This window comes from Triplophysa dalaica, chromosome 23 (assembly GCF_015846415.1).
Source record: "Triplophysa dalaica isolate WHDGS20190420 chromosome 23, ASM1584641v1, whole genome shotgun sequence".
NCBI classification, from domain to species: Eukaryota; Metazoa; Chordata; class Actinopteri; order Cypriniformes; family Nemacheilidae; genus Triplophysa; species Triplophysa dalaica.
Window position 1 is genome coordinate 17,154,528 of NC_079564.1, and position 24,540 is coordinate 17,179,067.

Consider the following 24,540-nt stretch of genomic DNA (forward strand, 5'->3'; position numbering starts at 1 on the left):
TGTGGTTTAGATTTAAAGCTTTATTACAAGACCTGAATCAAGGTACAGTAATTACAGTACACATTACACTGTTCATTGAATCATCTGTCCACATTAACAGATTGACACGATCAAGCTGAAAAACGGTGACAATGAACTGAACCGCTTCATACTGCAATCAATGATGGATGCATAGTACAAAACTCATTCATGATTGTTTGTCACCGCTGATGAGGTTTGTATGTCAAGTGTCTAAGTGTGTCTTAATAGCAAAGAAAGATTTGTTTTTTATAGAGATCTTGCCATTATAGCAGCTGTAATCACTTTACCAAAAATACCTTTAAAAAACCATAAATCCTACATTGTTATATAATAATAAACTTCTTTCTGATGTAACTTTGTCACCAAACAACCATAAAGCTGCAGTTCCAAAAAGTCCCTTTCAATATAATTGCGTAACTGTACATTACAAAACGCAAATGCAAATACTGAAAAATGAGGAAATTGTAACAAGACAAAAGAAAGTCAAGAATCCAACAAAAGCAAACACTGATAACCATAATGGTGAATTAAAAGATGAGAAAGATGACAGAAATAAAGTGAAAGAGGTGTTTGTAATAAGTGAAGATGTTACTGCTGTTTGTGTTTAATTCTCCTCTCATGAGATCTTGACAGATTATGTTTAATGATGTATCTTCAAACAGTCATCGCAGTAGTTTACTGTAAAACACCTACAGTAACTAGCTGGCAAACAGTGTTACCAACATATTGCTATAGTAATGGCTGGTAAGAGTTCACAGTGTACAGTAAACCTTGAACTTGTCTCAACAGCAACAAAAGTTCTTTACCACAACATCTAAATTTGCTGCGGCAAAGACATGTTGCAGAAATGACATTTTTGCTAATATTGCAGCTTATTGGCAGTTAGCAAGGTCTAGTCAAGGTCTTTTTTTTTTACTCTTAGCATCTTAATATTCATGATGTAGTTTTTAAATGTAGTTCAAAGTAAAGAATTACTAAGATGTTTGTTAAGGACACACAATAAATACTGACACAGAAAAGATGATATTTACCCCCCAAAAATTGGAGGTAGTGAGGATGCCCAATATGTCAGCAATGTGCTCACATACTAATTTCTGTTCCCATAGAAACTATGCTTGTTTGTTTTTGAAAACCTGTCTAAATGAAAGCCTTTTTTCTTTTTTGCGGTAAGGACTCAAAAGTGTGGGACAGGTACATTTACTTACAAAAAATATTATATTAATGAACATGAGTAATAAAAAAATGAAGATGCTGTATATTAATATGTACTGTATATTAAACATATCCATTTGAAATAATGTCAAATTGTAATTCAATTATCTTATTTTACATATCTTAACATTGTGACTAGAGTTGTGGAACATTAACAAAATTGGTGTTTGGACCTATAAATTCTCCATAATTATAAATTAATCACATTACTAATTAAATATATGTTTGGTCAAGGTGTGTAATGACACTGTGAATATATTTATAAAGCGTCATATGACAAATTTTAATATAAATCTAAAATTTCACTGCTGGGACTTAAAAGTGCCCGTAGTTGCAGAACGACCCTCATAAGCTCTATCCTCTCCATCATCTTCAGATCTTTGAACTTTCTTCAGGCACGGCTGACATCTGCACGTCTCTCGCTGACCAGTTCCTGCGGCTGTAAGTGTGTCCAGGGTGGTCTGTCACCCTCCGTCAACAAAACCAATGAAAAATTTCTGCACAAAATTAAGGGAATTAAATGGATTAATCTTCTGTTAATAGAGGATGGATGGACATATTTCACTCGAAAATAATTAACCACATCAGGTTCAGGGTTGTCTGGCATCTTTGTAAAGGGCTTAAGAAAGCAGAAAATCTCCCATTTTTATTAAAAATAAAACATTTAAACATTTAAGACAGTCCCCGTTTGTGAAATAGACTCTTAAATTGGTCATGTAATGCATGTATACATTTGCAGAAACTTTTATCCAAACTGATTTACGTTTACCATAGGTACAGTCAGTTAGAAAATATCATTGGCTTACAATTAAAACCATAAGAATTAAGGAGATGTCCTCGCTAATTCAAAAGTATTGGTGTTTGGGAGAGAGAAACAAACCCACTGCCGGATGCTAGGATTCCACCAAGTTGTGTGAGTTTTTCTCTTGGGAACTCTGCAGATTGTGAAAGATTTCCTTCAGACTGTCCGCTACAGAAAAACAAAGCAAAAATATGTTTTAAAGTGACACGAAACCTACTCTTTCAGGTACATTCTACCTTCACGTTTTTGAAAAATGCGACTAAAATGGGCGTGAGCGGTGTGAAAAGAAGAGCCATTAAAATCAGGCAAGGTTCCGGCATGGGAGACGGGCACTCTAATCACAAGGCGCTGTCATGAATAATTAGGAGAAATGTCTTCTCATTGGTCAAGAAAACACAGTCTCATGAATAATAATGAGACACTGACGCATCATCAAAGTACTTTTGTTATGCTACTTCACATCCTTTGACATTGGCCAGATAAGAACATTAAACCCAGAAGGAAAAAATAGCGCGAAAGGCTAGAGATTAACTTGTTTTTCTCTACTGTAGTAACTTACAGTTGCTAACATTGTTTTCTACGATGTGCAACACAACCAACTTTGTTTACATCTAAATAAATGTTTTTTAGTGTTTCGTGGCTCTTTAACACTGTCTTCTGTACATAAACAAAACTCACAAGTGACTTAATGAGTCTTACCGAGCTCTCCCATATATGAATCCATCTTAGAAAGCAGCTGAGCACTTATGACCCCATCACCTACAGCAGAGACAAACAAAGAATGTGCCTGTGACTTCAAACATGCATCTTAAAGAACTGAGAACTGTATATTTCCACATGTGGAGTTATACTGCACTTTCCCAGGCAGGACATTTTAAAGGAGTAATTCACTATACTATAAAAATTTCATGAAATTTCTCTCACACATTTTGTATGTGATACAAGCCATCCGTGTGTTAATATCTTCTGTCGAAAAACAAATTAAGGGCAAATCGTGTCTTTTGGACTGTTTTCTTTATCCACACTAATAAAATCTCGCTGAGAACTTCCGTTACGTCACACATGACCTTTCCAACATGATTACAGGGTACTTGAACTTGTGGACGCGGTACATGGAGGCACTCCAACTTCTTTAAATTTTCTTGGAAAATCACTGATCGTTTCACTAGAAAACACCCTATATGAGGCTTCGACGAAACTGAAATTTAACCAATAGCCCCCCGTTTAAGTGCATTATATGGAAGAATCCTGGAAAGCTTCCTTTATAAGCCTTAATTTTTTTCAAAAGAGGAATTAAACACATGGACCGCTTGTATAACATGGTGAGTGAATTAACATGAAAGTTTAAATTCATAGTGAACTACTCCTTTAAACCAAGTTTTAAGCTTGATTTAAATGTCGTAAAGAGATTCAGCTTGGTTTATTTATAACCTCACACCTTCAACCACGGAGTGTTCATCCTCCCTGATGACCTGGGTGAGTTGACTGTGAGCGTTGCATAGAGCGTGAAGTTTTCCGTTTAGCGTCTGAACATGTTTTGCGTTCTCCTGAAGTTCTGCCTGAACGTTCTTCCACGCCATTTTCTCCTCCATCAGACATCCCTCCATCACGGCACGTAACTCCTTCTCCTGAGACACCTGAGCCTGTAGAGACTCCACCTCAACACAACGCTGCACACAAGAACACAAACATTAAAAAATAATAATGTCAAAAAAATTATGTTATGAATGAAACTGAAACCTCTAATTGTGCAGTCAATGTCTATTAACAGCAGTTTTGATGGAGTGTGCACCTTGTGAAGCTGAATGGCCATCTCCTGCATCTCTGCCTCCAGCTGGTCTGCATATGCCTGCTCTAAAGCATCACTGGGCGGCCGTGCGTTACTGTGCCAACGGGCTATTGCTGATGTCATCTTCCTCTTAGGACCAAACAGACTGAGAGAGAGATGCAGGGTAAGTAAAATACCAGAAGAGAATTCTGGGAAAAGATAGGCTCGTAAAGAGGGACTCACGTGATTCCCACTTCCTTCAGGTCGTTCTCTGTAAGAGTCAGGAAGATTCTCAGGTCGATATCTTGCTCCTTCAGCAGGGGGAGATATTTGCTGAATCCGATCTGCTCCAGGAATTCTGAAAGATCCTAGCACACACAAACACATCACACATAGTTTTTTATGTGTACATTCACATACATGAATATATGAGGAACACACTTAAAGAAAATTCACACAAACACCTTAGGTCCAGTGTATGAGGGATGGTGTCCAGAAGTTGTTGATGGTTCTTCACAGTAAGCTGAGCTGCATTGGGCCACAGAACCGCTGTTGCCGTATGAACTCCTGCTCTTAGAATGCTGGAGTTTGTTTGTTCTGCGGACACAACTCCTCTTGGCTTGATCTGAGTCCTGGAGGTGTAAAGCGAGACAGAATGACAACATACACAGGGTCCACAAACAACCTGGCAATAGAGAGTGAACTGACAAAATCAAACAAATATTTATAACCATCTATTAATACATGGCACTTTGGGGTATTTGATTCTTATTGGTCAGTTGCTACATTATAAGGTATGCAACTTTTGTTTCTAACAGCAGATGTAAAAGGGACAGTTCATCCAACACAAAAAAATAATTTACTCACCCTCCAGTTGTTCCAAATCTGTATAAAATTCTCCACTATTGACTAGCATAGTAGAAAAAATGACAATGGTAGTCAAAAATGCCCCAGAACTGTTTGCTGGCCTACATTCTTCAAAATACCTTCTTTTATGTTTAACAGAAACAAGTAATGTATAAAGCCGTTTTTCCTACTACGGTGGCCAAGAAGGGTTTGGATACAAGCATTTTTCCAAATATCTTTCTCTATGTTCTAAAAAGAAATTTATACAGATTTGAAATAACTCGATGGTGAGTAAATTAATTCCGAATTTTCATTTTTGAGTGAACTGTTCCATTAATGTAGGGGTTCTGACCTCATTGCTTTCCAGCGACGCCTCTCTGCTGAGCCCGAGAAGATTCGATAAACCCTCACTGCTGCTGCTACTGCTCCTCATGGTTGGCATGTCATTGTCAAAAAACAACTCATCTGCACACACACAGGCCACGCAATCACCTCACATTCTAAAGCAGATTTTATTAAAATCACATGGTACAAAGGATCTATGCGTGAGATCACCTCTGCTACTGTTGCTCTGCCCGTCGAGTTCATTAATAGGGGAAGTGACATCACGGTTGCAGATTCCCTCACTCTGATCGCTGACATCACGGAACGTCACATAGCCGGGTGGCGTCACCGGAACCTCTGCGAGACAGGAGCACACCGGATTAAACTAAACTGAAACCAGACTGGTAAGTGTTCTAAAGGGTTCTAACCACATGCGAGTACCGTGGTTTGAGCCGACTCTGAAGCGCGCTATAGCTTGCGGACCGTCATGAATACTGGGACCCCTCGTTCGATTGCGAGCTGAACGGACCCTGGGGGTCGAACTTTCCTCTTCAGAGGAGCTCAACTCCTCATACATAGCTAAAGAGAGAGACATTGATGCATTTAACAGACATTTTTTTACCAAATCCACTTCAACACACTGTGGAATTGGATACAAGTATAACCATGTAAAATGGAAATGTAAGGTGTGACTTACCTGATTTGACTCTCATCACATGCATGTCAATGAGGCTGGCGACTTTACTGTATCCATACATCATAGCCAGAGCTCGGGCTGTCTCTCCGTCACTGTTTCTGTCCTCAGTCCTTACACCCTGCATCATACAAAAACAAACACGCGTGATCAAAAAGCTGAAATCATACAAGATTTTAATGTTATTATGCCTGTAAATATGTGCTTGGAGAACTATTCGATGCATATTATTCTTTACTACAGGGCTATTAAAGCAGCTTCTGGAGTGTTGCTTAGTTTAACATCTAACCTGAACAAACACACCTGAACAAGCTCAACAAGATCTAGAAAATAATTACAAGAATTACTAGAAAACAGCTGACACAGCTGGAACTAAACTCTGCAGTATTAATATTATTATTATTTTCAACTAAAAATATGTTAAAGACACATGTCTAACTAGTGAGATTTTTACTGGCACAAAATAAAGTTCACACTTGCATGGTTGAGCAGATACTGAACAATGATTTCATGTCCCGATGCCGCGGCTTCCATGAGAGGTGTAAATCCTGAAATTGGTTCCCTGAGAGGACAAAGGTCAAAGTTTAAAAACAGAACTAGCACATTTATAAAAAAAATATCATTTAGGCCTGTGTGTAAATGTGAGAAAAATTAAGAGAACAGTAGCAACTAAGAAGACATAGATAAAGCAAATGTGACTCACTTGACGTTTGTGTCGGCATTGTTGTCTAATAAGAATTTGACCATTTGCTGATGTCCAGTAGCTGTACTGTGCAGAAGAGCCGTCCATCCTCGCACATCCTTACATTCCAGTTGTGCCCCTTGCTTTGTATAGAGATATTTTTTATGTCACAAAAATTTAATACAGATACAAAATCTCATCTTTGCACTAATAACTAATAGCTGTGCTCTAAATGCATGATACTGAGAATAAATTGTATAATCTGTGTGTGTCAACATTACAGAAGACTCTCACCTGCAGTAGAAAATAAGCAATGCTCTCGTTGCCACAGCTGGCGGCTAGCATCAGAGGCGTCAGGCCTTTGGACGTGGTGACGTTGACGCTGACGCCCGTCTCCAGCAGCAGGTTAACAATGTTATCATGACCGATGTATGCGGCATACATCAGAGGAGTCCAACCACCTATGTTCTTTCCATCTAAATCCACATCACCCCTACAATAACACAAAAGAACATCACCACAATGGACACAAATGAACACATAACACACACGGCAATACAATATTGCAGTTCAGATTTATATTGATATATAGAATTAGGTGTATTATTGATATAGAATATATCTATCTGTTCATCTATCTATCTGTCATTCAACAAACGGGCAGTTGGATTAGACATGTATGATGGATGTATTTATTTATTTCAGCTCACCTGCGGATACATTGAGCCACTACATCATATTGCCCTATAGAGGAAGCGGTGTGAAGATCCAGTGGCACGTTAAGTTCCTCCGGGCCGATCAGAGCGTTGCCACCATCCGCCAGCCACACAGACAGACTCGATCCTAACGGATCCGATTCACTGCTGGCGTCGTCGCTCAGTTCCGACATCATCTGCTTGAATAGACTGCTCACATTTATCACTCTCCATAACTCATCAAAAAGAGATACACCGATATACATTTCGGCAGATAACCGATTATTCTTTAACATTGGAAGCAGATAACAGGTTTATGGCCAAATACAGTATCTAAACATTAATATAAAATTCCCTAAGACTGAAATAAAAGGCATTCTTTAACCTGCAAACTTTTCTTGATAAACAAATTATAGATGTTCTTCCAGAGCAACCCAGAAAAATGTAGCCACATGTCTATAAGGTCTCAAGCCAGAAAGCATTCATACAGCAGTCTGGTTCAAACAACATGAATTTGTTCCTATGATTTACACATTCATAAATACTGTCTCTACACACTGTATCTACATCAGCAATGTTTGCTAATAGCAGTAAATGAATGATCATGACAGAAAGACAGTACTGTACTGTATTTTAACTATGAGCAGGGTGCAGCTGAAGTGGTTTAACCAGAGAAAATGATTTATCAGCTACAATATATCGGCCATTTATTCCCCCGGCCCATACCGATGAATTACCATATATTAGGCAATACCGATATGGCCCAAAATGTATGGTGCATCCCTGCATCAACACATTAAAAACAATTAAGGTTACAAAAGTTGCCGTATTTAAAATAACATGCACAACTTCTGCTGCATATAAAAAAACGTATATCTTGTTTATATAATGCATGCGTGAACTATTTTTAATAATTGTTGCTGTTTTTCAACACCAAATAATCCTAGCGTTATCAATTAAAATGTATTCCGTTATCTGGCATAATAAATTTATGTAAAACAGTCCGTGCGTTAATACCACTCTTTAAATAAATGTAACTGTTAATGCTTAGACTCAACGTTTGTTTTTGAGTTAACGTTATTCATAATTATGATATAACCAACGGTGAAGTTATAACTGAGCGGAACTGCGAAAACGTTACAAAATCAAAACCTTTTACAATAAAAGTTTAAAATGCAAACGCGTAACTGCAGCTAAAGATACTCGACAAATAAACGCGTACAAACCTTTAAATAGGCTAAACTTTTCGAAATTGTAGAACAATGTTTTGTTCTGTAATTTGTGTCGGCAACTCAAAGGAAGTTTTGTGTTTCGGCCGGGGCGTGTTGCGCGTGTATCGCGCGAAGGACTCTGGGAGTCGTAGTCTTTTGTCTTTCCTTACAATACTGATTGAACGGGCTGTGTTACACAAAAACTACACGCCCCACAGAATATATACTAAAGCGTTGAAATTTCGTGTACCTGACGACATTAAACAGCAAAACGCTTGTTGTTATACTGAAATATTTTACACATAAAACTGGAAACAAAAGCTTGTTGTCTTTCTTCTTTTAATGTAGAGCATTTGTCTGAGGTGGAAAATTACGTTAAAATTATGTACGAGCAAGTGTTGCCATAGCAACTGCACTACGCTACTCCGTGAACACGCATTCACTTATGTTTTTGCTAAAACTTGACAATATAATTGAATACAAAATAAGTTTTAAAAAAAGGTTTTTGATTTTTATTCATTTACATTTAAGGGTCTTTTGCCTGATTGGAGTATATAACATTTTTAACTTTTGAATGACAGTATTGTTTTCTTAATGAAATGCAAACCTCGCGATAAGGTACAACTGCATAATGCATTTATATAATACTTTATAAAGTGTATACTTCAGAAAGGAACAGGTTATTTCACAGAGTCTAGTCACAAGTTAAAGTTAAAGCAGAATTGCTCTTGTGTTTTAGTAAAAACAAATGGTTTTGTTTCTCCTTGGCTTTTTTCAGCCATAGGTGTGCGTTCCTTTGTCTCCTGGGGACCTCTGTCAGTTTTGTCTGTTGATTCGGTGTTTCTCTCAGCTCGCTGGTGGAACACGGATTTGACTTCAGAGACAGCACGGACCTGGGCAGAGCTCATCGCTATGGAGACAGAAAAATGCATTTTTATTTCTTACTCTATCCTCTGAAATTATTGTGAATATGTGAAATATTTTTCTTACTTGACTGTATGAGTTTAAACTGTCGTGCTCTTTCCTCTTCCATCTTCTTCCTATAGTCTCCTGAGATTGCTCTCATCACCTGTCTCTTCTTCACAAGGGGTGCTTTGGAGCTATGTAACGTCTTTAAAGCACGACTTGCTTCCTCCCCTAAACATCAACATATGTAAAGAAAGATGTAATAAAAAACCTATTTGGTTAACATGTCAATTGTATGTTTTTTACAGATATTGCATGATGTTTGTATATTTGTACTTACTTTGTTTGCTGGATGTTTTCTGTGTTTTTAGCCCTAGCTCAAGCTGTTCGATACACCAGTCCAGCTCTCGGCTCAGCTGCTCATCAGGTGTCTAAATCACATATTTATTTAAAAAAAAGATTGATGGTCCTAAGTCAACAAGTATAATTTAACACTGCATTATCATTTCTGCTTACTAATTCAGTGCTTTCTTGTTTAGAGGTTTCCCCAGTTGTGCTTTTCGTTTCTTTTGGATGATTGTCCTTTCCTTCACGCGCTTTCTTTTTCTTCTTCTTCTCCTTCATTGTTTTAGCCTTGGCAGTATCTTCAGAGCTTTGTATGACTGGATTTTCTATCTCTGCCCTCTGTACAACAGTGTTCTTGTCATTTTGGAGCATTCCAAGTGTTCCTTGAAAGGTTTAGAGATTGAGAGCATAGTTTGAGTTGTTATCTATTCCTCCGAAACTAATTCTAAAGAGTAATCTCGGTTCACCTGCAGGTTTGATGCATTTATAAACACTTTGACTGAAGTGTCACTACAAAATTAGTTTATCTAAAATGGTTTATGAACTATTGTGAGAACGCTTACCCGTTTCATTTGATTTCTCTGTCATAGCTGAAGTTGAATATTCTGGTATCTAAATAAACTAGCACACTGTCACAAAACTTTCTGAATAAAACAGAAACGTTTACCTCTCAAGTGTTCAGAAAACACAAACCCAATAAATGTTTATATGTTGATTTGTGTAGACTGGACTGTGTTTAGTAGTGGTCCATAGAAATAAAACGGATCGTGTTTATCAAATGATGAAATAGACAAATGTATAAATATCCATGTGTGAATATCCACCAATATTGCGTTTGCAGTTGTGCGTCTGTCAAAGGGTTCCGCGGCTGCAAAGAACACACTATACAATCTAAAGGGTTCCGCATGCAGCAGAATACAATTTACTCTTGCACACAAAACAAAAGCTTTACAAAATATTACATCAATCAAACTTTATAAAAATAGTTACCTTATTAATATGTAGCAACTCTGATTAATTTATCATTTACACAAACGTCAACAAGTAGACTAGCAAATAATAAAAATGATTAACACAAATAGTAGGTAGACTGCTGTTTTACGTCTTTATGTAACAGTTTGCTTAGAGCTAAGCAAAGAGCCAGATGGTTTGTAACACATAGGATTAAATAAAAACATAGACTTTCAGATCTTATTCGTTTGCACAAACAGAAAACAGAACATATTTTTACTATTACTTCAAACACGCGCTTGGTAAATCTGCCTTTGCTCCTTCAGCCAATAAAATACTAGGAGGGCGTGGCTTTCACTGCGCATAGACGTCACCAACTGTATAAAGATGGGGCAGCTCATTTTGCGCGTGACCGACGTTCCTTGTTTTGGATTTGACGAATTAACCGAGACAGAAAATCGTAAGTAACGTTAATGTTCTTTATTAAACCAAATAATACATATCAATGTGTTTGTTTACTGCGTAACACTAAATAACGGGTTGTAATAACGTTTGTTTCACGATCTTAGTCCGTTCCCTTCGTTTCAGAGGGAAACGCCGAATTTAGATCCGTTTTTGTCGCGGTAGCTTCATGCTAAAGCTAACTAGCGCGATCTACACGGCCACTTTTGTTTTTATCTCAAATGATGATTCAACGTGTTTTAACTGTATGTTTACGTGTAACGTACATTATCTAAACATGTACATCGTTATTCATCTGAGCTCTCGGACCGAGTTATCGTGCCGTCGATGTAGACAAAGAAACTGCTGTAATTGGTGTTCTTGGGCGCCATGTTACACATAAAGGCAGAAACGTGTCTGAGTCTCATCATGAGATGGTGGTCTGCACCACTCCATCAATCAGTCTTTTAAAATATGTTTTAATTGACATTGTGTCGTATTTGTTTTATAAAATTGTGAAAGGAGCAGGTTATAATTGAGATATTAGTTGTTGAATGAAATAGCGCTATTAGAGTTTAGTTTTGTCTTTAGGCGGTGTGTGTGCGCACGCGCGTCGAGTAAAGCTTAGTGAGTGTGTGTGACCTAGTGTCCCACTCAGAGTTGTTGTTACTATGGCACACCAATAGTCTATAGTTTTCCTCTTTAACATGCACCAAGATGTAGTTTGTAACATGTCTTATGTAATACAATATCGCCTCATATTTAACGAATAAATGGCTTATTTATATTTAAGTCCACCACAACGACCCGTTTGAATGGCGCCCCAAGTTGTTGTTGGGGTAGTAAAGTCGTGGTCGTCATGGTGCCTTTGTCCAAAATATTAAATGCGAATGCGTGAGTTTGTTATGGCTGTAAAAGGGTGAACCGAGGTTATGTTTTGGATGACGTCATACCATGTGGAATTTCCCGCGACTGTTGTACTCACTGATGTGTGCATTTTCTTTCATGCAGCTTCATTAGTGTGTCATGGCACGTACTAAACAGACCGCCCGTAAGTCCACTGGTGGCAAAGCCCCCAGGAAGCAGCTCGCCACCAAGGCGGCCAGGAAGAGTGCGCCCTCCACAGGTGGAGTCAAGAAACCCCACAGATACCGGTGAGGAAGCTATTAATTTGAAAGTATTGTACTTACTTTGCATAGAAGTAACCAAGGTATCATGGTATTGTTAGTTTTCATATTTTAGTTCAAAACAGGAAGTGTTAAATTCTGGCTCACCACCTGATACATCACTGTTGTGGTATTGGCTAAGACAGGGGTTCTCAACCCCCACACTCACACCCCACTTGCACAACAAAATTCCACTAAATTAGGAAAATAAAAAGATTAGTAAAGTTAAGCATATTATAATTATTTAAATATATGTAAGCCTAATTTAAAAAAACACATGACCATTTAATGGTTTTCAGGTGCATTTAAATTAAACCATCACAGTTATGTTAGCAAAACATTCTATTTCAGTATCTCCAACTGTATAGATGTACTGCAGTTTATTCTTTAAAAATTAATTTGTTTACGACTTACACCAACCATTACTGTTCAGTTACAGTTATAAATAACCGTTATATAATGTTTAACTCATTATATGAGTTTTTTACATTTTCACCCAAATTTAATGGCTCACAGTAAATTTTCTGTAAAGAATATATGGATAAGCAATATGTCAAATGAAAGAACAGAGTCTCAGCTTTTAAACAAAAGAAACTGTATTCTTCTATCTTAATTTGTTTGTTTTTATCACTCTGTAGATGTGGGTAGGTTTGTTCAAAAATGCATCATTTTGATTAAACAGCTGAGATTATTAACGTTTTTTGCGATTCCACTCAGAACAATCATTAAAAATTGCTAAAACATATACGTTCTGGGATTCTGTACTTTTCCCAGTGGTATGTAATAGCACCACCTGCTGTAAAATGGTACAAACACAGATTGCTGTAATAACGTCTTTGATAAACTGACATATACTGATAAAATCATGTGTGTACTAATGGAACACTGCACTGAATACTGAAACATTAGTTAGATTTTAATTATTCCTAAAACAATGTTCAAGTATGGCTTGGCGACGTCTCAAATCCTGGCCAGTTCATATGTCTGCGTTTCAACCTCGAAAGCTGTTGGAAGTATGTGTTTTTGTGTGTGTGCTGCCTACATTAGAGAGCGGGATGCATTTCGTGTAGCTGTAAATGGTGGCACAGCAGTGAAACAATTGTGCAGAATTCAATGAATTCAGATAAATATTTGTTATAAGATTTTTTTTGGCTCATTTTAAGACTGGGGGAACAAAGGAGACTGACTGCCATAATCTCGTCAATGAATGGGATATATATATATATATATATAGTGGGCGGTCTGTCCATTGCATACTCCGCTTTTTGACTCCAGCTCTCGCAGTATGTGGTTCCCAACCTGTCATTTGGGGAAAATCACTTGGCTGTTGCGGTGCATTAGACTTGAAGTTTAATCCTATGACTAAAATGTACTTTGTTTGTTTGTTTTTGGGGTTTGGACACTGGCTCCACAAGCAAGCACTGCTAATGCAGAAGATGCACATATTTGATACTGGCTGTGTTTCTGTCTTCCGCATAAATAACTTTAGTGTGAGCAACGGGAGATGGTGAGAAACCTGCCTTTTCCGAGAAATTTAGATATTAATGTCCCCTAAACAATACACACCTTCTGAGAGCATTTCTTCCAAAAAGGGGTGGGGACATGTCCCACCTGCAAATGATGCCTATGCATTCCGTACAACCCATCTGAATAACTCCTTTTTCACACTGTACCGGTAAGCAGCAAAATTTTAACCGATGAGAGCATTCATACCGCATGCTTGCTTGCAGAGGAGAATGGGTGCGTAATCAGCAGTACAGCGATCATTTTGGCGCCGAGTCTATTTACCCTACGCGCTGTTCTTGGTCCGGCTGTATTGACTGCATATGCGTGCAGTGCTAAACAGAGGAGGCCAATCGGTCCGGTGTTCTGATCGATCCGCGTGTTGAACTCATGAAGTGAAACTAATGCAATTACTGTTTATTGCTAAGAGCTTAAGCTCATCATGAATATGGTAATGGATGGTGTTTCAATGAAAATGGGCTTGTTTGACTTTATGCGGCGGTGCGCAGAACGACCTGGCACATGACATCTAAGTAATGCACGAGCAATTCAAAAGCATACAGAGCTGTCGACTCTTTCAGGTCGTGGTGTGATGCCTCTAAATGATGCCGCATGACTGCTATGTTTGAGTCAGAAATAGGCTATATTAATTGTGATTTGGTTTACATGACCCTTTACTCCAAAGTGAATGAACACATTTTATGAACCCATCAATTTGGCAATTCATTTGACTGCAATAGCCAAATCTATTAATTTTATCTGGTTCTGGTGGGTGTTACTTGATAACTAAAATAAAGTTAGGGACCCTCTGCAATTATGCCACAGACCACTAGGGGTCCGTGTACCCTGGTTGAGAAACACTGGCATAAGAGATGTTTTAAGTAACATGTGCTGTATATTTCCCTTCTAACTGTATATTTATTGACTAGACCAGTGGTTCTCAAACTGGTACGCTTACCACTACACTTAGTTTTTGCTTTTGAAGTGTACTGTGGAATTTCTGATGACAGTATGCAATGGTTTTATGCGTTTATCCTTGATCAGCAGAGCAGGAACAGGCTACTCAAAACTTATGAAAAACACTGCTAGTAATGACATCAGTATTAAACGGTTACAGAACGATAATGGCACAGTTATGCGATATAAATTATGAAATTAAAAGTACAATATTATACACTTTTGATGTATTTACCAAGTAACACTGAATCCACAATTCTGAATACCTGTTTTTTTTCCTTCAAGCCCTGGTACTGTGGCTCTTCGTGAGATCCGTCGGTACCAGAAGTCCACAGAGTTGCTGATCCGCAAGCTTCCGTTCCAGCGTCTGGTTCGTGAGATCGCTCAGGACTTCAAGACTGACCTGCGTTTCCAGAGCGCTGCCATTGGGGCTTTGCAGGTGTGTATTCTGGTTCTGGATTATAATAGTGGTTTTACTGGAGCTTAGCCTAGTACCTGAAAACAACGGTTTTTAAGCCACTGATAAAAGAATTCTCTTTTATTGCAGGAGGCAAGTGAAGCATACCTGGTGGGTTTGTTTGAGGACACCAACTTGTGTGCCATCCATGCCAAACGTGTCACCATCATGCCCAAAGACATCCAGCTTGCCCGTCGAATCCGTGGAGAGCGTGCTTAAACTCTGTGCTCAATTTTTTTGTGTGGAGGATTATATGGGGGTGGGGTTTGTTGTGTGGGGTGGGTAGGGAGGGAGGGAGGGAGGGCCATTGGGGTTCTTACACTCTTGACTATAAATGCCTGTGTAGTTAAGTTTATTTTTTGTATTTTTTCTTTTTGGTAGTTGCGGTAGGGGATGGGTATCTTGTGGTTAAAGTTCACTAGTTGGTGTGTGGGGGAGGGGGGGGCTTGGGTGCAGCGTCAGAACATTCCGGGAGCTCCTCAGGGTTTTAAAGTTTGTATTTTAGACTTTCATATACCTCTGCCTAGTCTGCATGCTTCATGATGAATTAGAACGTGTCCATTTTTATTTCTATCGTTATTATGTTCGGTTTCTCTTCTATTGTGGCCATTTGGTTGTAAATAAACTTTCCACTACCTCAACTTTTGTTTTGAATCTGTAGAATTGAAAATGTGATTGTTACAAGACCAAAGCAAATGTTAAAACCACACACACACGGAGCCTGAGATAACATGGATTCAGGTTTGTGCAAAACTAGATGAAAAAGGGATAGTTCACCCCAAAAATGTCCAGGATCACTTCACAATATTGTAGTATTGTCAACTGTGACATTAAAAACCTCTACACAAAAAAAGTCTACACAAATTGAAATGGAAACTTTTCAACACCAGTAAGAAGGTTGCTTTAAGAAGCACAATGGTTATAACTTTTCCTCTCTACAATTGTATTCGGAGTGTGATTCACTGACCAAATGAGAAAAAGAAATGTTTAGAGGAATTTGGCTGATGGCATATTACGATATCAGATTTCTTTAATCTTGTAATCTTTTGGCTATGAAAACCACATTGAATGCACTATTTAAGGTTCATAAACGTATATATTTATATTCCACATACCGTGCGTGTTTGTTTCTCTTTGTCTAACCTCTCTGAAATGTACAGATTTTTTACAAAGCTCATCGCTCTGAAAAGCGAGGTGTGCTTTGATTGGCCAGTTAACAAGTGTGTAGTGATAGGTGGATTACTGCAAGCGTGTGGCAGAAATGTGACGCTTACCATATTTGGAACATCAGGTTCCTCTTCAATTTTTACTGACAGTTACGTTCACCTTACTTGCTTATTCATTTGGGCGGTCTTAGTCAAATCATACCACAAACTGATTTGAGGGGGTGTGGTTACATGAGGCATTGCAGGCAGGTCTGAGTGAGCATTAGCTTTTAGGTAGAATGCTTCTTTTGTAACCCCCAACTTTTGTTTTTTCAATTTTACGTGTCTAATACATGCACAGGCAACTTAAAACACACCAAAGACACAGAAAAACACGTATTCGTCCCATATGACTCCTTTAATACATGTTTAACTCTACCTATGTTGCAGTTTACAGAAAAAAACTGAAGGCATTAGTGAACAATAAATAAACATTACAAAGAGAAAATGTCCCATTTAAGCCACTGTCATGGCTTGTTTTTAACAGCTTCCTCTTCTTCATCTGACAACAAGTCTGGTAAATGTTCATACAGGTTTTTCTCCAGAGACTCATCTATCTTGGTCTCTTTTCTGAAGACACACCAGAGAAGGAAGCCCACTCCAATGATACTGATTGGCATGACTTTCCACCATGGCCGCTTATAAGTGCTGCCTAACGAGCGGTCCACGTTCCATGTTCGGTGGCTGGCTTTGCTGCTGGAGAACTTAATGGGGTTTGGTGTTTCTTCATTATTATCAGGAGGTTTTCTGGACTCAGCGTGTAGCTGTGATGTCATGGACAACATTCTGGTGGCACATGCTCTAGAAAAGTAAAAATTATAAGAGTTGATTAATTATTACTTTTAAAGGCTGTAACTTCCCCTTCAAGTTCTCTCAATCTATTGGTACAATTTAATTTAAAATTGGTTTTGTTAGGATACAGAAAAACAACTTTACCCAATATAAACCTAAATACTCTATTGACAAGAAATTAGTTACTATTAGAAATAAATCTAGTGCTTAGTATAGACTTTGAAGGGTAACATTCCATAAGTATTATTATAAAAAATATTTTGGTAAATGTTTAATAGACTTTAAGTATTATTTAAAAAACATATATAGAGATCTGTCCAGCCAAGGTCAGCTGTCAATTCCTAAGGCTACATATACAGAATCGAACGAGATTTAAAGAGACATCTTAACATAATAATGGACAACAGATATATTCTTCATTTAAGGTTTCTCTTTATATATGTCTAATACATTCTGTTTAAATAGTTCTTATGGCGAATATCATAATCTATACAATGACAAAACCTTAACTTGCCTTAAGGTCACCCCTCCTCTTTTGGTACAAAGATGGTGATATAAAGAAAAGTGTGATAAACGAGAGCAAATTCGTCCGGTTGTTGACATCTTGAGGTTTCTTAACGTTAGGCGTGAATCTCTCCGGTCATGTAACTTGTGCAACTGCGAGATCTGCTCGAAGATACATTCCACCGGAAGCAATATAGTTCCTTGTTAAAAACATTTCGCAGACAAAAGTTATCAGGGTTATAACGCACATATTTACTATTGTATGACATTATAATTACAGTAATTTAAAAAAGGCAGTTTTAATTAACTGGTGGTTAACTTTTCTCAATAAGGTTACATCTGCCCCGGAAGTCCAGGAGACAACCAATCAAAGATCAGAATTTTGCAGAGCAGCAACATCGTCGTCATCAAGCGTGGTCGTTGTCGTTCAGTTTCATGGCGCTATCCGTCAACACGTGAGATTCTACAATTATTGGTAAATCTTGGGATTTTGTTGGTACGTTACTTTATTCTTTTGCTATGGGAATTTGTTTGAATTGGGATTTGGTGTCAGCTGGTAGTATCTCGTTTAGTATGTGGGTGCGGTTGAACCATCTCTCTTGGTAATGGTGACTAATTCATCCCCACATTTCTATTTGAGTAACCTTTGTTTCTTATTTCTTAGTTAGTATAACTAAAGTAGTATATACATTTCGTTGTAGTTTGAGACTTCTGTCAACTGTATCTTAGTCTTAGTATCATCTTTATATTGTATTTAATTCATGTGACGATTCATGCCGTAAGCCACCATGTGTGCTCTTCATTTCCATTTAAGTGTTGTTGCCATGACGAAGAGTCAAGCTCGAGGTGTCCCGTCTAATGCTACCAAGAGAAAGAAACTCAAACCCAGTGTTGATGATGAACATAATGAGAGAACCGAGAAGAATGTCAAAACTAAAAAGAAGACGACTGATAATGAGGTTTGTGATCGTGTTCTGAAATGAGATTTTATTTTTAAATACAGTATGTTTGGTTACAGTCGTTGAAGAATGTTATTGCGTATTCATGATAATATTTTTTTTGCATTAAAAAGCTAAAAGAAACAAATGCAAACTAAAATGTGGACCATGTAGAGAACACACGGAAGAAGTGAATCAATTTAATGTGACAATTTTCTGCTTGTTGCATTTTATGTCTGAACAATATGTAAACAATTAACATTAAAGAATATTTTATTTCTGATATAGAATCACAAAATAAGATAGATTTCGATAACAAATATCATTGTATCTTAAAACTTCAAAATATGACCGTAGTATATTTCAGATTTGTGTTCCTTTTGAAGTACATATTTTTGATTTCCAATTGGCAGGTGTGTGAAGCAATTGTTCCAGAAGTGGAACTGCTAAAGCCACAGAAACAAACAGGTGAAGAAAGCACAGAGAAAACTAAGATGAAGAGAAAAAGAAAAGCAGAGGTTAGTAAGATTAATCAAAAGTAATTCCTTTCCCAATTATTTTACCACTTTATAATAAAATAGACAGCAAAATAATTATATGCACTTTATCGGCGATTTGGTTTACAGGTCTGCCAACATCTAAATTCAATATCAAGACCTTCAACAGGCAAATTTCATGAGTTTTATTGTGTTTCATTTCAGTGTAATTTCGTCTCTACATGCACATCACGACAATGTTTAACCTACTCTGTCACACACGCACTCCCTGCCCTCAGCCCCCTCCTCACCGCTCCTGAGGTCACGCTCCTCAAAGTCTTTATTCTCATGAGAGCAAGAATGGTGGACGTTTGTGCATGTGACACAAGGGCAGGGAGGGGTCGTGTTTGCAGTCTGAATGCAAGTATGCAGGCAGCGCACGTGGTGCGCGACAAACACTTGCAGTTTGTGCCGGAAGGTGTTTCCTAGCAGGCTGTACACGAGTGGGTTCAGACAGCTGTTGGCACAGGCCGCTAGGGTCACCACGTGCCCAGTCAGTGGGTAGCGCTGCCACAGCGTATGGTTTCCACGTCGACGGGTGGCACTGTCACCACTGAGCAGATGCACGCTGATAAAAACGTTTTCCGGCAGCCAGCACACAAAAAATACGGTCACCGCTGCCACGATCATGCGCATGGCTTTGGTTCGTCGAGGGCGTTCGGAGCGCAAAAGCATGCGTGCGATATGGGCATAGCACACACCCATCACGCAAAACGGCAGGGCAAAGCCCAGCGTCACTTCCAGCCATTGCACCTCAGCCACACCAGCAAAACAAAAGCCACGCCCCCAGCCGTGATGTATGTGTGCTGATGCAAAAGGTATTAGTGTGCACAGGGTGGCAGCTGCCCAAATGGTCCCGCAAGCCCTATAGGCCAGTCTGGTGCGGTGCGTGACGGAAATGTTTTCGGGTAGCGCTCGTGTCCTCAGTCCGGTCAGCGCCAGGCAGCGGTCCAGACTCATCCAGGTGAGCGAAAACACACTGCTGTACATGTTTACCTGCAAGAACAACGCCATGCAGGAGCACAGAACGGCGTCGTCATAGTAATGCTCGCTCAGGTTGAACACTTCGATCAGCGAGTCCAAAACCAGCACTAGGTCAGCCAGGGCTAAATTGGTGAAGTACAGGTCAGGTGTGCTCATCCGCTGTCGAGGGTCAAAGTTCACCAGTAGGATCAGGATGTTACCTATAAGGCCAAGCGGGAAGAGGAGGATGGTGTAGATGCAGGACAGGATGAGACTGATGATGTAGGTGTCTGGGGAGGCGGAGTTTGTTTCGTTGACATCAATTATAGACCAATGTAGACCGGAGCGATTTGATTGGAAAACGGTGGGGTGGAAAGTCAAAAGATTTTCCGTCATCTTTTCCCTCTTACACTTGCTTTGTTCCTTGTTCACATTGCAAGAAAACATTTCAAGCTTTTTCTTTGCATGGCTTTCTTCTTTTCCAAGTGCTAAGACAAATAAAAACGCATTAAAAAATTGGACGTTGACGTTAGTAAGTTAGTAACTCTGTAAGTTAGAAAAAGATTTCAGTGCAATTAAAACGAACTGTTGAAATATCTGGTTATTTGTTAGTTGTTAAACATTATTCAGAGCTAAATTTAGATAATGAAATATGGTTCTTACCATAATCCGCTTTCATCCACATATGTAACTCATCCGCGTGCTTTGACCTTACATTCACCAAATATGTCCTTTAAGGTCACGATGAAATAAATCTGAATGTCTTGCATTGGTTTTATTGGACTCTATGTCCATTCTCTCTGTTCTTATTCTCGGTTTGTATATATTAAAGGAATAGAAGTTTCTCCTGCTGAAGTCACGATGTCTCAAGTACAAATGCAGAAATACAAGAGCAGCAGGTTGTGGCAGACAGACCTGGACAATGGCCACTTCTGTTTACCCCAAACAACGTTGATGGATAAATGGTCCATTACCTCCCCTGCTGGTTGTTAAATCAGAAGAGAGAAGATCTAGAGTTGCATCGTGAATAAAGATGTGTGTGTTTGTCAGAATGATGAGCTGGTGGAAAGAGATGTATTTTTTTACAGCTCTAGGGAACCACATCTCAAAGTTTTTCAAAACTGTGATAACTTTTTCAGAAATAGTTAAAAAAGATTAAAGCATTGGAAAGCGTTAATAAGCAGATTCACAACCCCAGTGAAATTGGAATTAGTTTGTTTTTATTTGGTTTTACACTTTGTAACTTTTAAATGTAGTTGGTTTAGTGTAATGAATATGCACATGGCTCAGAACTTTCTTGTTTTACTGGAACTGTATTTGCATGTATATGATCAACACTAGCGCTCTGATGCTTTTGTCGTCTCTATTTTCATACAGCTTTGATTGTGATTATTACATATACAAACACACATTTTATGTGTAACACTTGCACCATTTGTTTTAATCCTTGAATTTACTTCATTGTAGTAGAAATATTAATGAAACATTTCTTTCAAAGAGTTCTGGAGATCTGGAGAAAACCCCACGGCCACAGGAATCTAATGGTCAGGAGGATAAGGATGGAGAGGAAGATCTAAGTCCTGAAGAAAATCGAGTGCTGGAGAGGAAGCTGAAGAAGATTCGTAAAAAGGAAGAAATTAAGAAAATTAAAGACGAAGGCAAAAGCACGAAGCAGGAGGAGAATACGACAAATGTAGCCGAGAAGCTGGCGCTGGAATACCTGTCATGGTAACTAGCAAATTGTCCCCTTTTATGTTAAAATGTTACTTGACCACCTCCACAATTGTGCAAATGTAACATTTTTATTTTTGCTCTAAAATTTTATTTCCGTGTTTAAATGGAAAAAATCGCTATATTTCCAGTGTGTTTTGGACTTTTTGACCCTTCATATAAACTGTTTTCTCATTTTACCAGTGATTATTAGACATTTTGTTAACTGATGTCTTCTGTCTGTGTCTCTCTGTAGCTGGTCTGAGAGAAAAGATGAATGGAAGTTTCAGAAAACCAGGCAAACATGGCTTCTTCAGAACATGTTTGACAGAGTGAAGGTAGAGCACATCAGCATGACATTCAGCAAAAATACTTTGTTATATAAATTGTTGAGGGCTGCGTTTCCCAACAGTATTGTAGATCTTAGAACCATTGTCACCATTGGAGCTAAGAATAACGTAGGCCAGGGTTCCTCAAATCTTACCCTGTAGGGCCGGAGCACTGCAGAGTTTAGCTCCAGCCCTGATCAATCGCACCTGAGCAAGCTGATCAAGTTCTTCAGTGTCACTAGAAAATCACAGGTATGCAAGTTTGATCAGGGTTGGAGCTAAACTCTGCAGTGCTCCGGCCCTCCAGGGTAAGATTTGAGGAACCCTGACGTAGGCTTTCGATGCTTTTGGGAAATGCAGCCCAGGTCCTAATTTCTTCAATTTTCATTTCTTCAATTTCTCTCTTTAAAGGTGCCTGATAGTTATTTTGGGGTGTTGCTGGCCTATCTGGAGGGTCTTCGTGGATCTGCAAAAGAAAAGACACTGCAGAAGGCTGAAGCGTTGGTGCGCTGGGAAGGCCAGGGAGAGGGAGAAGAAGAAGATGCTGAAACTAGGAGAAACCGAGCCAAAATAGTAATGCAGCAGCTGTGAAAGCCTTGAATGAACGTCTCCATGTTTCTATTAATCTGTCATTTCCACATATTCAAGTGAGCAGTCATATTGTAATAATCTGTAAATATGTACAACATCACGTAGAATAAAAAGATTTTGATGGTTTTAATCTGTCTATATGTATTGGTTTTAGTTCAGCAATTTCATCAGACGGTTCTTTACAAATCAACTTGCAATGCATTAAAGGTACACATTTTACATAAAAGTGTGTGTGATAAGGTGACATCACGTCCCCGTTTTCTGGCGACAGTCCCGGATTTTGGTGTTCTATCACAGTACGTCCAAAACAACCAGAAAACATACAAAAAAAAGCCTGACCAACATATCCTGCGGAGTACCAGAGCACGAGCACCATGTAGTGATCATTTACAGCAGCAGAGTGTGCTGTAAACTAAACTAAAAGCTTGGTCGCTGGCTGCTTACCAAAGAAGTTGTACGACGAAACATGAGGAAGCGTCAAGTTATTATCAAATAGCCCTTTTGAAAGACTAGAATTTTTTTTTTAGTTTGCGGATTAACACTCGTGCCCAGGGGCCTGTTGCACAAAACTAGGATAAGGGATTAAGCCAGGATATCTTGGTGATCCTGGCTCAATTGATCCGTAATCCGGTTGCACTAAAGCTGGATAGGGGGCAGGAGGATATGTTATGGTATAAATTACCATGGAGATTTATTCTGTGGAGCTAGCCTGCTCCAGACCAGGCTAAATTCCAGGATCTATTTAATCTCATCCCTAATGTCAGTCAGCAGTCACCACAAATGGAAACCAATAGTTATTTCACTGCTCACTATACATTGTTATCATATAACTAGACCCACTGTCATTATTTAAACGTTTGTGATCATTAATTTCAATCATTTTGGATAAATAATGATTTTTAGATGATGTTGCTATCATTAGATAATTTACAGTTTCCCATAGACTATAAGGCTATATATAAAATGATAGAATATTAGGGCCACAGAGGGAAAAAAAAGACAAGTCATAATATTGTAACCAGTTGTTTTAAAGGAGGACAGTTGTTAAAATGACAGATGTGGGGCATTTAGTGAAATTGTACTTCAGTATGGTTTCATAAAGAAAGACATGCTGATGTGCCATAATATTAAGTATCACATTGTCATAAGTATCAAAACTGTAAAAAGAAAATGTAACTTTTCTGCAGAAAGAACCAGCCTCATAAATTTATGACTTTATCCTTTTTCCTCAGTGTGGCCCTAGTACTCTGTCATATAAACAAATACACATTCCATATGAATATAAAAACACAATGTGTAACATTATGTTCCTTTATTGAATAAGGACAAAACAAAGCAGGTAAACCATCAGCTCCATTCGAAACTGAAGTCACAGTGACTCTACAAGATGGAAAGCACAGAATCAAAGCATATTATACAAAATGATATGTCACAGGGTGAGGGACAAGGGGGAACTATTGTCCCGGGAAATGTTTCCGGGTGGGGCCAGTTAGAGTGTAACATCGAGCTGGTTCCGGGTGTTTCCCCATGTTTTGTGTCCGGGCGCAGCGACTGAATGCATAGATAATCGTCAGCTGTGTGGGAGGACGGGAGAGAGCTGTGATTGGAACACGTACCCATAATGTGGATTATAAATACGGCGTGCGGACAGACGGAAAGGGAAGAGCATCGGGGGTATGGAACAGGAAGGCTCGACGTGAAGGAAAGTCTTTCTCTGCATTCTGGGGAACTGGACGGGGAGATTTACGAGGTGAAAGCAAGCGGGATAGAAGAGTGGCTGAGTATCCATATCCTCCAGGCAGCAGATACCCCATACCGTGTTGGATATACAGACCTATAAAAGGGAGAGGACATCGGCTGGGACCTCGAATGGGAGCCTTATTCACTGTGAGTTTGCTGTGTACTGCAGTGCTTTGTGTGAAGTGAACACGTGTGACTCTTTGAAGTGATTTACCATGTGCACGAGTGAGGGTGGTTAATCCTGCTTCCAC

The 24,540-nt window shown here is 38.8% G+C and overlaps 6 protein-coding genes across 10 annotated transcripts; 2 read left to right on the top strand and 4 right to left on the bottom strand.

Annotated features, from left to right (window-relative positions):
- Positions 1–5: 5 nt before the first annotated feature.
- anks3 (ankyrin repeat and sterile alpha motif domain containing 3) lies at positions 6–8,440 on the bottom strand. Of its 5 annotated transcripts, none has more exons than XM_056738912.1 (16): positions 8,271–8,440; positions 7,060–7,241; positions 6,644–6,842; positions 6,371–6,492; positions 6,148–6,229; positions 5,671–5,788; positions 5,415–5,552; positions 5,205–5,330; positions 5,002–5,114; positions 4,268–4,435; positions 4,047–4,171; positions 3,828–3,969; positions 3,474–3,705; positions 2,735–2,794; positions 2,114–2,203; positions 6–1,730 (listed from the first exon to the last, which is right to left on the bottom strand). In XM_056738912.1, the coding sequence occupies exons 2-15, from the start codon at positions 7,239–7,241 to the stop codon at positions 2,127–2,129; spliced, it is 1,884 nt and encodes a 627-aa protein (XP_056594890.1). In that variant the 5' UTR covers positions 8,271–8,440; the 3' UTR covers positions 6–1,730; positions 2,114–2,126. The 5 variants fall into 5 exon arrangements, with proteins under 5 accessions (XP_056594890.1, XP_056594891.1, XP_056594889.1 ...); XM_056738913.1 differs by having other exon boundaries at positions 7,060–7,244; XM_056738911.1 differs by having other exon boundaries at positions 7,060–7,254.
- Positions 8,441–8,740: 300 nt separating this feature from the next.
- c23h8orf33 (chromosome 23 C8orf33 homolog) lies at positions 8,741–10,358 on the bottom strand. Its single transcript, XM_056738927.1, has 5 exons — positions 10,070–10,358; positions 9,678–9,889; positions 9,502–9,592; positions 9,246–9,392; positions 8,741–9,165 (listed from the first exon to the last, which is right to left on the bottom strand). Exons 1-5 carry the CDS (start codon positions 10,092–10,094, stop codon positions 8,954–8,956), a joined length of 687 nt encoding a protein of 228 aa, XP_056594905.1. The 5' UTR covers positions 10,095–10,358; the 3' UTR covers positions 8,741–8,953.
- A 442-nt stretch (positions 10,359–10,800) lies between these two features.
- Positions 10,801–15,251, top strand: h3f3d (H3 histone, family 3D). Its single transcript, XM_056738931.1, has 4 exons — positions 10,801–10,917; positions 11,910–12,052; positions 14,810–14,963; positions 15,072–15,251. The coding sequence occupies exons 2-4, from the start codon at positions 11,925–11,927 to the stop codon at positions 15,198–15,200; spliced, it is 411 nt and encodes a 136-aa protein (XP_056594909.1). The 5' UTR covers positions 10,801–10,917; positions 11,910–11,924; the 3' UTR covers positions 15,201–15,251.
- A 1,274-nt stretch (positions 15,252–16,525) lies between these two features.
- LOC130413602 (ubiquinol-cytochrome-c reductase complex assembly factor 4) lies at positions 16,526–17,717 on the bottom strand. Its single transcript, XM_056738930.1, has 2 exons — positions 17,493–17,717; positions 16,526–16,987 (listed from the first exon to the last, which is right to left on the bottom strand). Exons 1-2 carry the CDS (start codon positions 17,579–17,581, stop codon positions 16,654–16,656), a joined length of 423 nt encoding a protein of 140 aa, XP_056594908.1. The 5' UTR covers positions 17,582–17,717; the 3' UTR covers positions 16,526–16,653.
- Positions 17,718–17,845: 128 nt separating this feature from the next.
- LOC130413599 (uncharacterized protein C7orf50 homolog) lies at positions 17,846–22,679 on the top strand. Its single transcript, XM_056738926.1, has 6 exons — positions 17,846–17,957; positions 18,297–18,441; positions 18,834–18,938; positions 21,418–21,647; positions 21,886–21,967; positions 22,370–22,679. Exons 2-6 carry the CDS (start codon positions 18,307–18,309, stop codon positions 22,547–22,549), a joined length of 732 nt encoding a protein of 243 aa, XP_056594904.1. The 5' UTR covers positions 17,846–17,957; positions 18,297–18,306; the 3' UTR covers positions 22,550–22,679.
- On the bottom strand, positions 18,946–21,411 carry LOC130413593 (G-protein coupled estrogen receptor 1-like). The gene is made up of 2 exons (XM_056738917.1): positions 20,583–21,411; positions 18,946–20,407 (listed from the first exon to the last, which is right to left on the bottom strand). Exons 1-2 carry the CDS (start codon positions 20,602–20,604, stop codon positions 19,158–19,160), a joined length of 1,272 nt encoding a protein of 423 aa, XP_056594895.1. The 5' UTR covers positions 20,605–21,411; the 3' UTR covers positions 18,946–19,157.
- Positions 22,680–24,540: the final 1,861 nt, after the last annotated feature.

What these genes read in the sequence shown, in the direction of transcription:
- LOC130413599 (XM_056738926.1), top strand. Translation starts at nt 18,307, where the DNA reads ATGACGAAGAGTCAAGCTCGAGGTGTCCCGTCTAATGCTACCAAGAGA. An exon ending in AGAGAAAAAGAAAAGCAGAG is followed by an intron (nt 18,939 to 21,417) that starts GTTAGTAAGATT and finishes TTTCTTTCAAAG; the next exon opens with AGTTCTGGAGATCTGGAGAA. An exon ending in GCGCTGGAATACCTGTCATG is followed by an intron (nt 21,648 to 21,885) that starts GTAACTAGCAAA and finishes GTCTCTCTGTAG; the next exon opens with CTGGTCTGAGAGAAAAGATG.
- h3f3d (XM_056738931.1), top strand. Translation starts at nt 11,925, where the DNA reads ATGGCACGTACTAAACAGACCGCCCGTAAGTCCACTGGTGGCAAAGCC. An exon ending in AAGAAACCCCACAGATACCG is followed by an intron (nt 12,053 to 14,809) that starts GTGAGGAAGCTA and finishes TTTTCCTTCAAG; the next exon opens with CCCTGGTACTGTGGCTCTTC. An exon ending in CTGCCATTGGGGCTTTGCAG is followed by an intron (nt 14,964 to 15,071) that starts GTGTGTATTCTG and finishes CTTTTATTGCAG; the next exon opens with GAGGCAAGTGAAGCATACCT.
- c23h8orf33 (XM_056738927.1), bottom strand. Translation starts at nt 10,094, where the DNA reads ATGACAGAGAAATCAAATGAAACGG. An exon ending in AGAGAAATCAAATGAAACGG is followed by an intron (nt 9,890 to 10,069) that starts GTAAGCGTTCTC and finishes AAACCTTTCAAG; the next exon opens with GAACACTTGGAATGCTCCAA. An exon ending in GAAAACATCCAGCAAACAAA is followed by an intron (nt 9,393 to 9,501) that starts GTAAGTACAAAT and finishes GTTGATGTTTAG; the next exon opens with GGGAGGAAGCAAGTCGTGCT.
- LOC130413602 (XM_056738930.1), bottom strand. Translation starts at nt 17,581, where the DNA reads ATGTCAACAACCGGACGAATTTGCTCTCGTTTATCACACTTTTCTTTA. An exon ending in AGAGGAGGGGTGACCTTAAG is followed by an intron (nt 16,988 to 17,492) that starts GCAAGTTAAGGT and finishes TTACTTTTCTAG; the next exon opens with AGCATGTGCCACCAGAATGT.
- LOC130413593 (XM_056738917.1), bottom strand. Translation starts at nt 20,604, where the DNA reads ATGTGGATGAAAGCGGATTATG. An exon ending in GTGGATGAAAGCGGATTATG is followed by an intron (nt 20,408 to 20,582) that starts GTAAGAACCATA and finishes TATTTGTCTTAG; the next exon opens with CACTTGGAAAAGAAGAAAGC.
- anks3 (XM_056738910.1), bottom strand. Translation starts at nt 7,340, where the DNA reads ATGTTAAAGAATAATCGGTTATCTGCCGAAATGTATATCGGTGTATCT. An exon ending in TGTGATGAGAGTCAAATCAG is followed by an intron (nt 5,553 to 5,670) that starts GTAAGTCACACC and finishes CTCTCTCTTTAG; the next exon opens with CTATGTATGAGGAGTTGAGC. An exon ending in CAGAGTCGGCTCAAACCACG is followed by an intron (nt 5,331 to 5,414) that starts GTACTCGCATGT and finishes CCTGTCTCGCAG; the next exon opens with AGGTTCCGGTGACGCCACCC.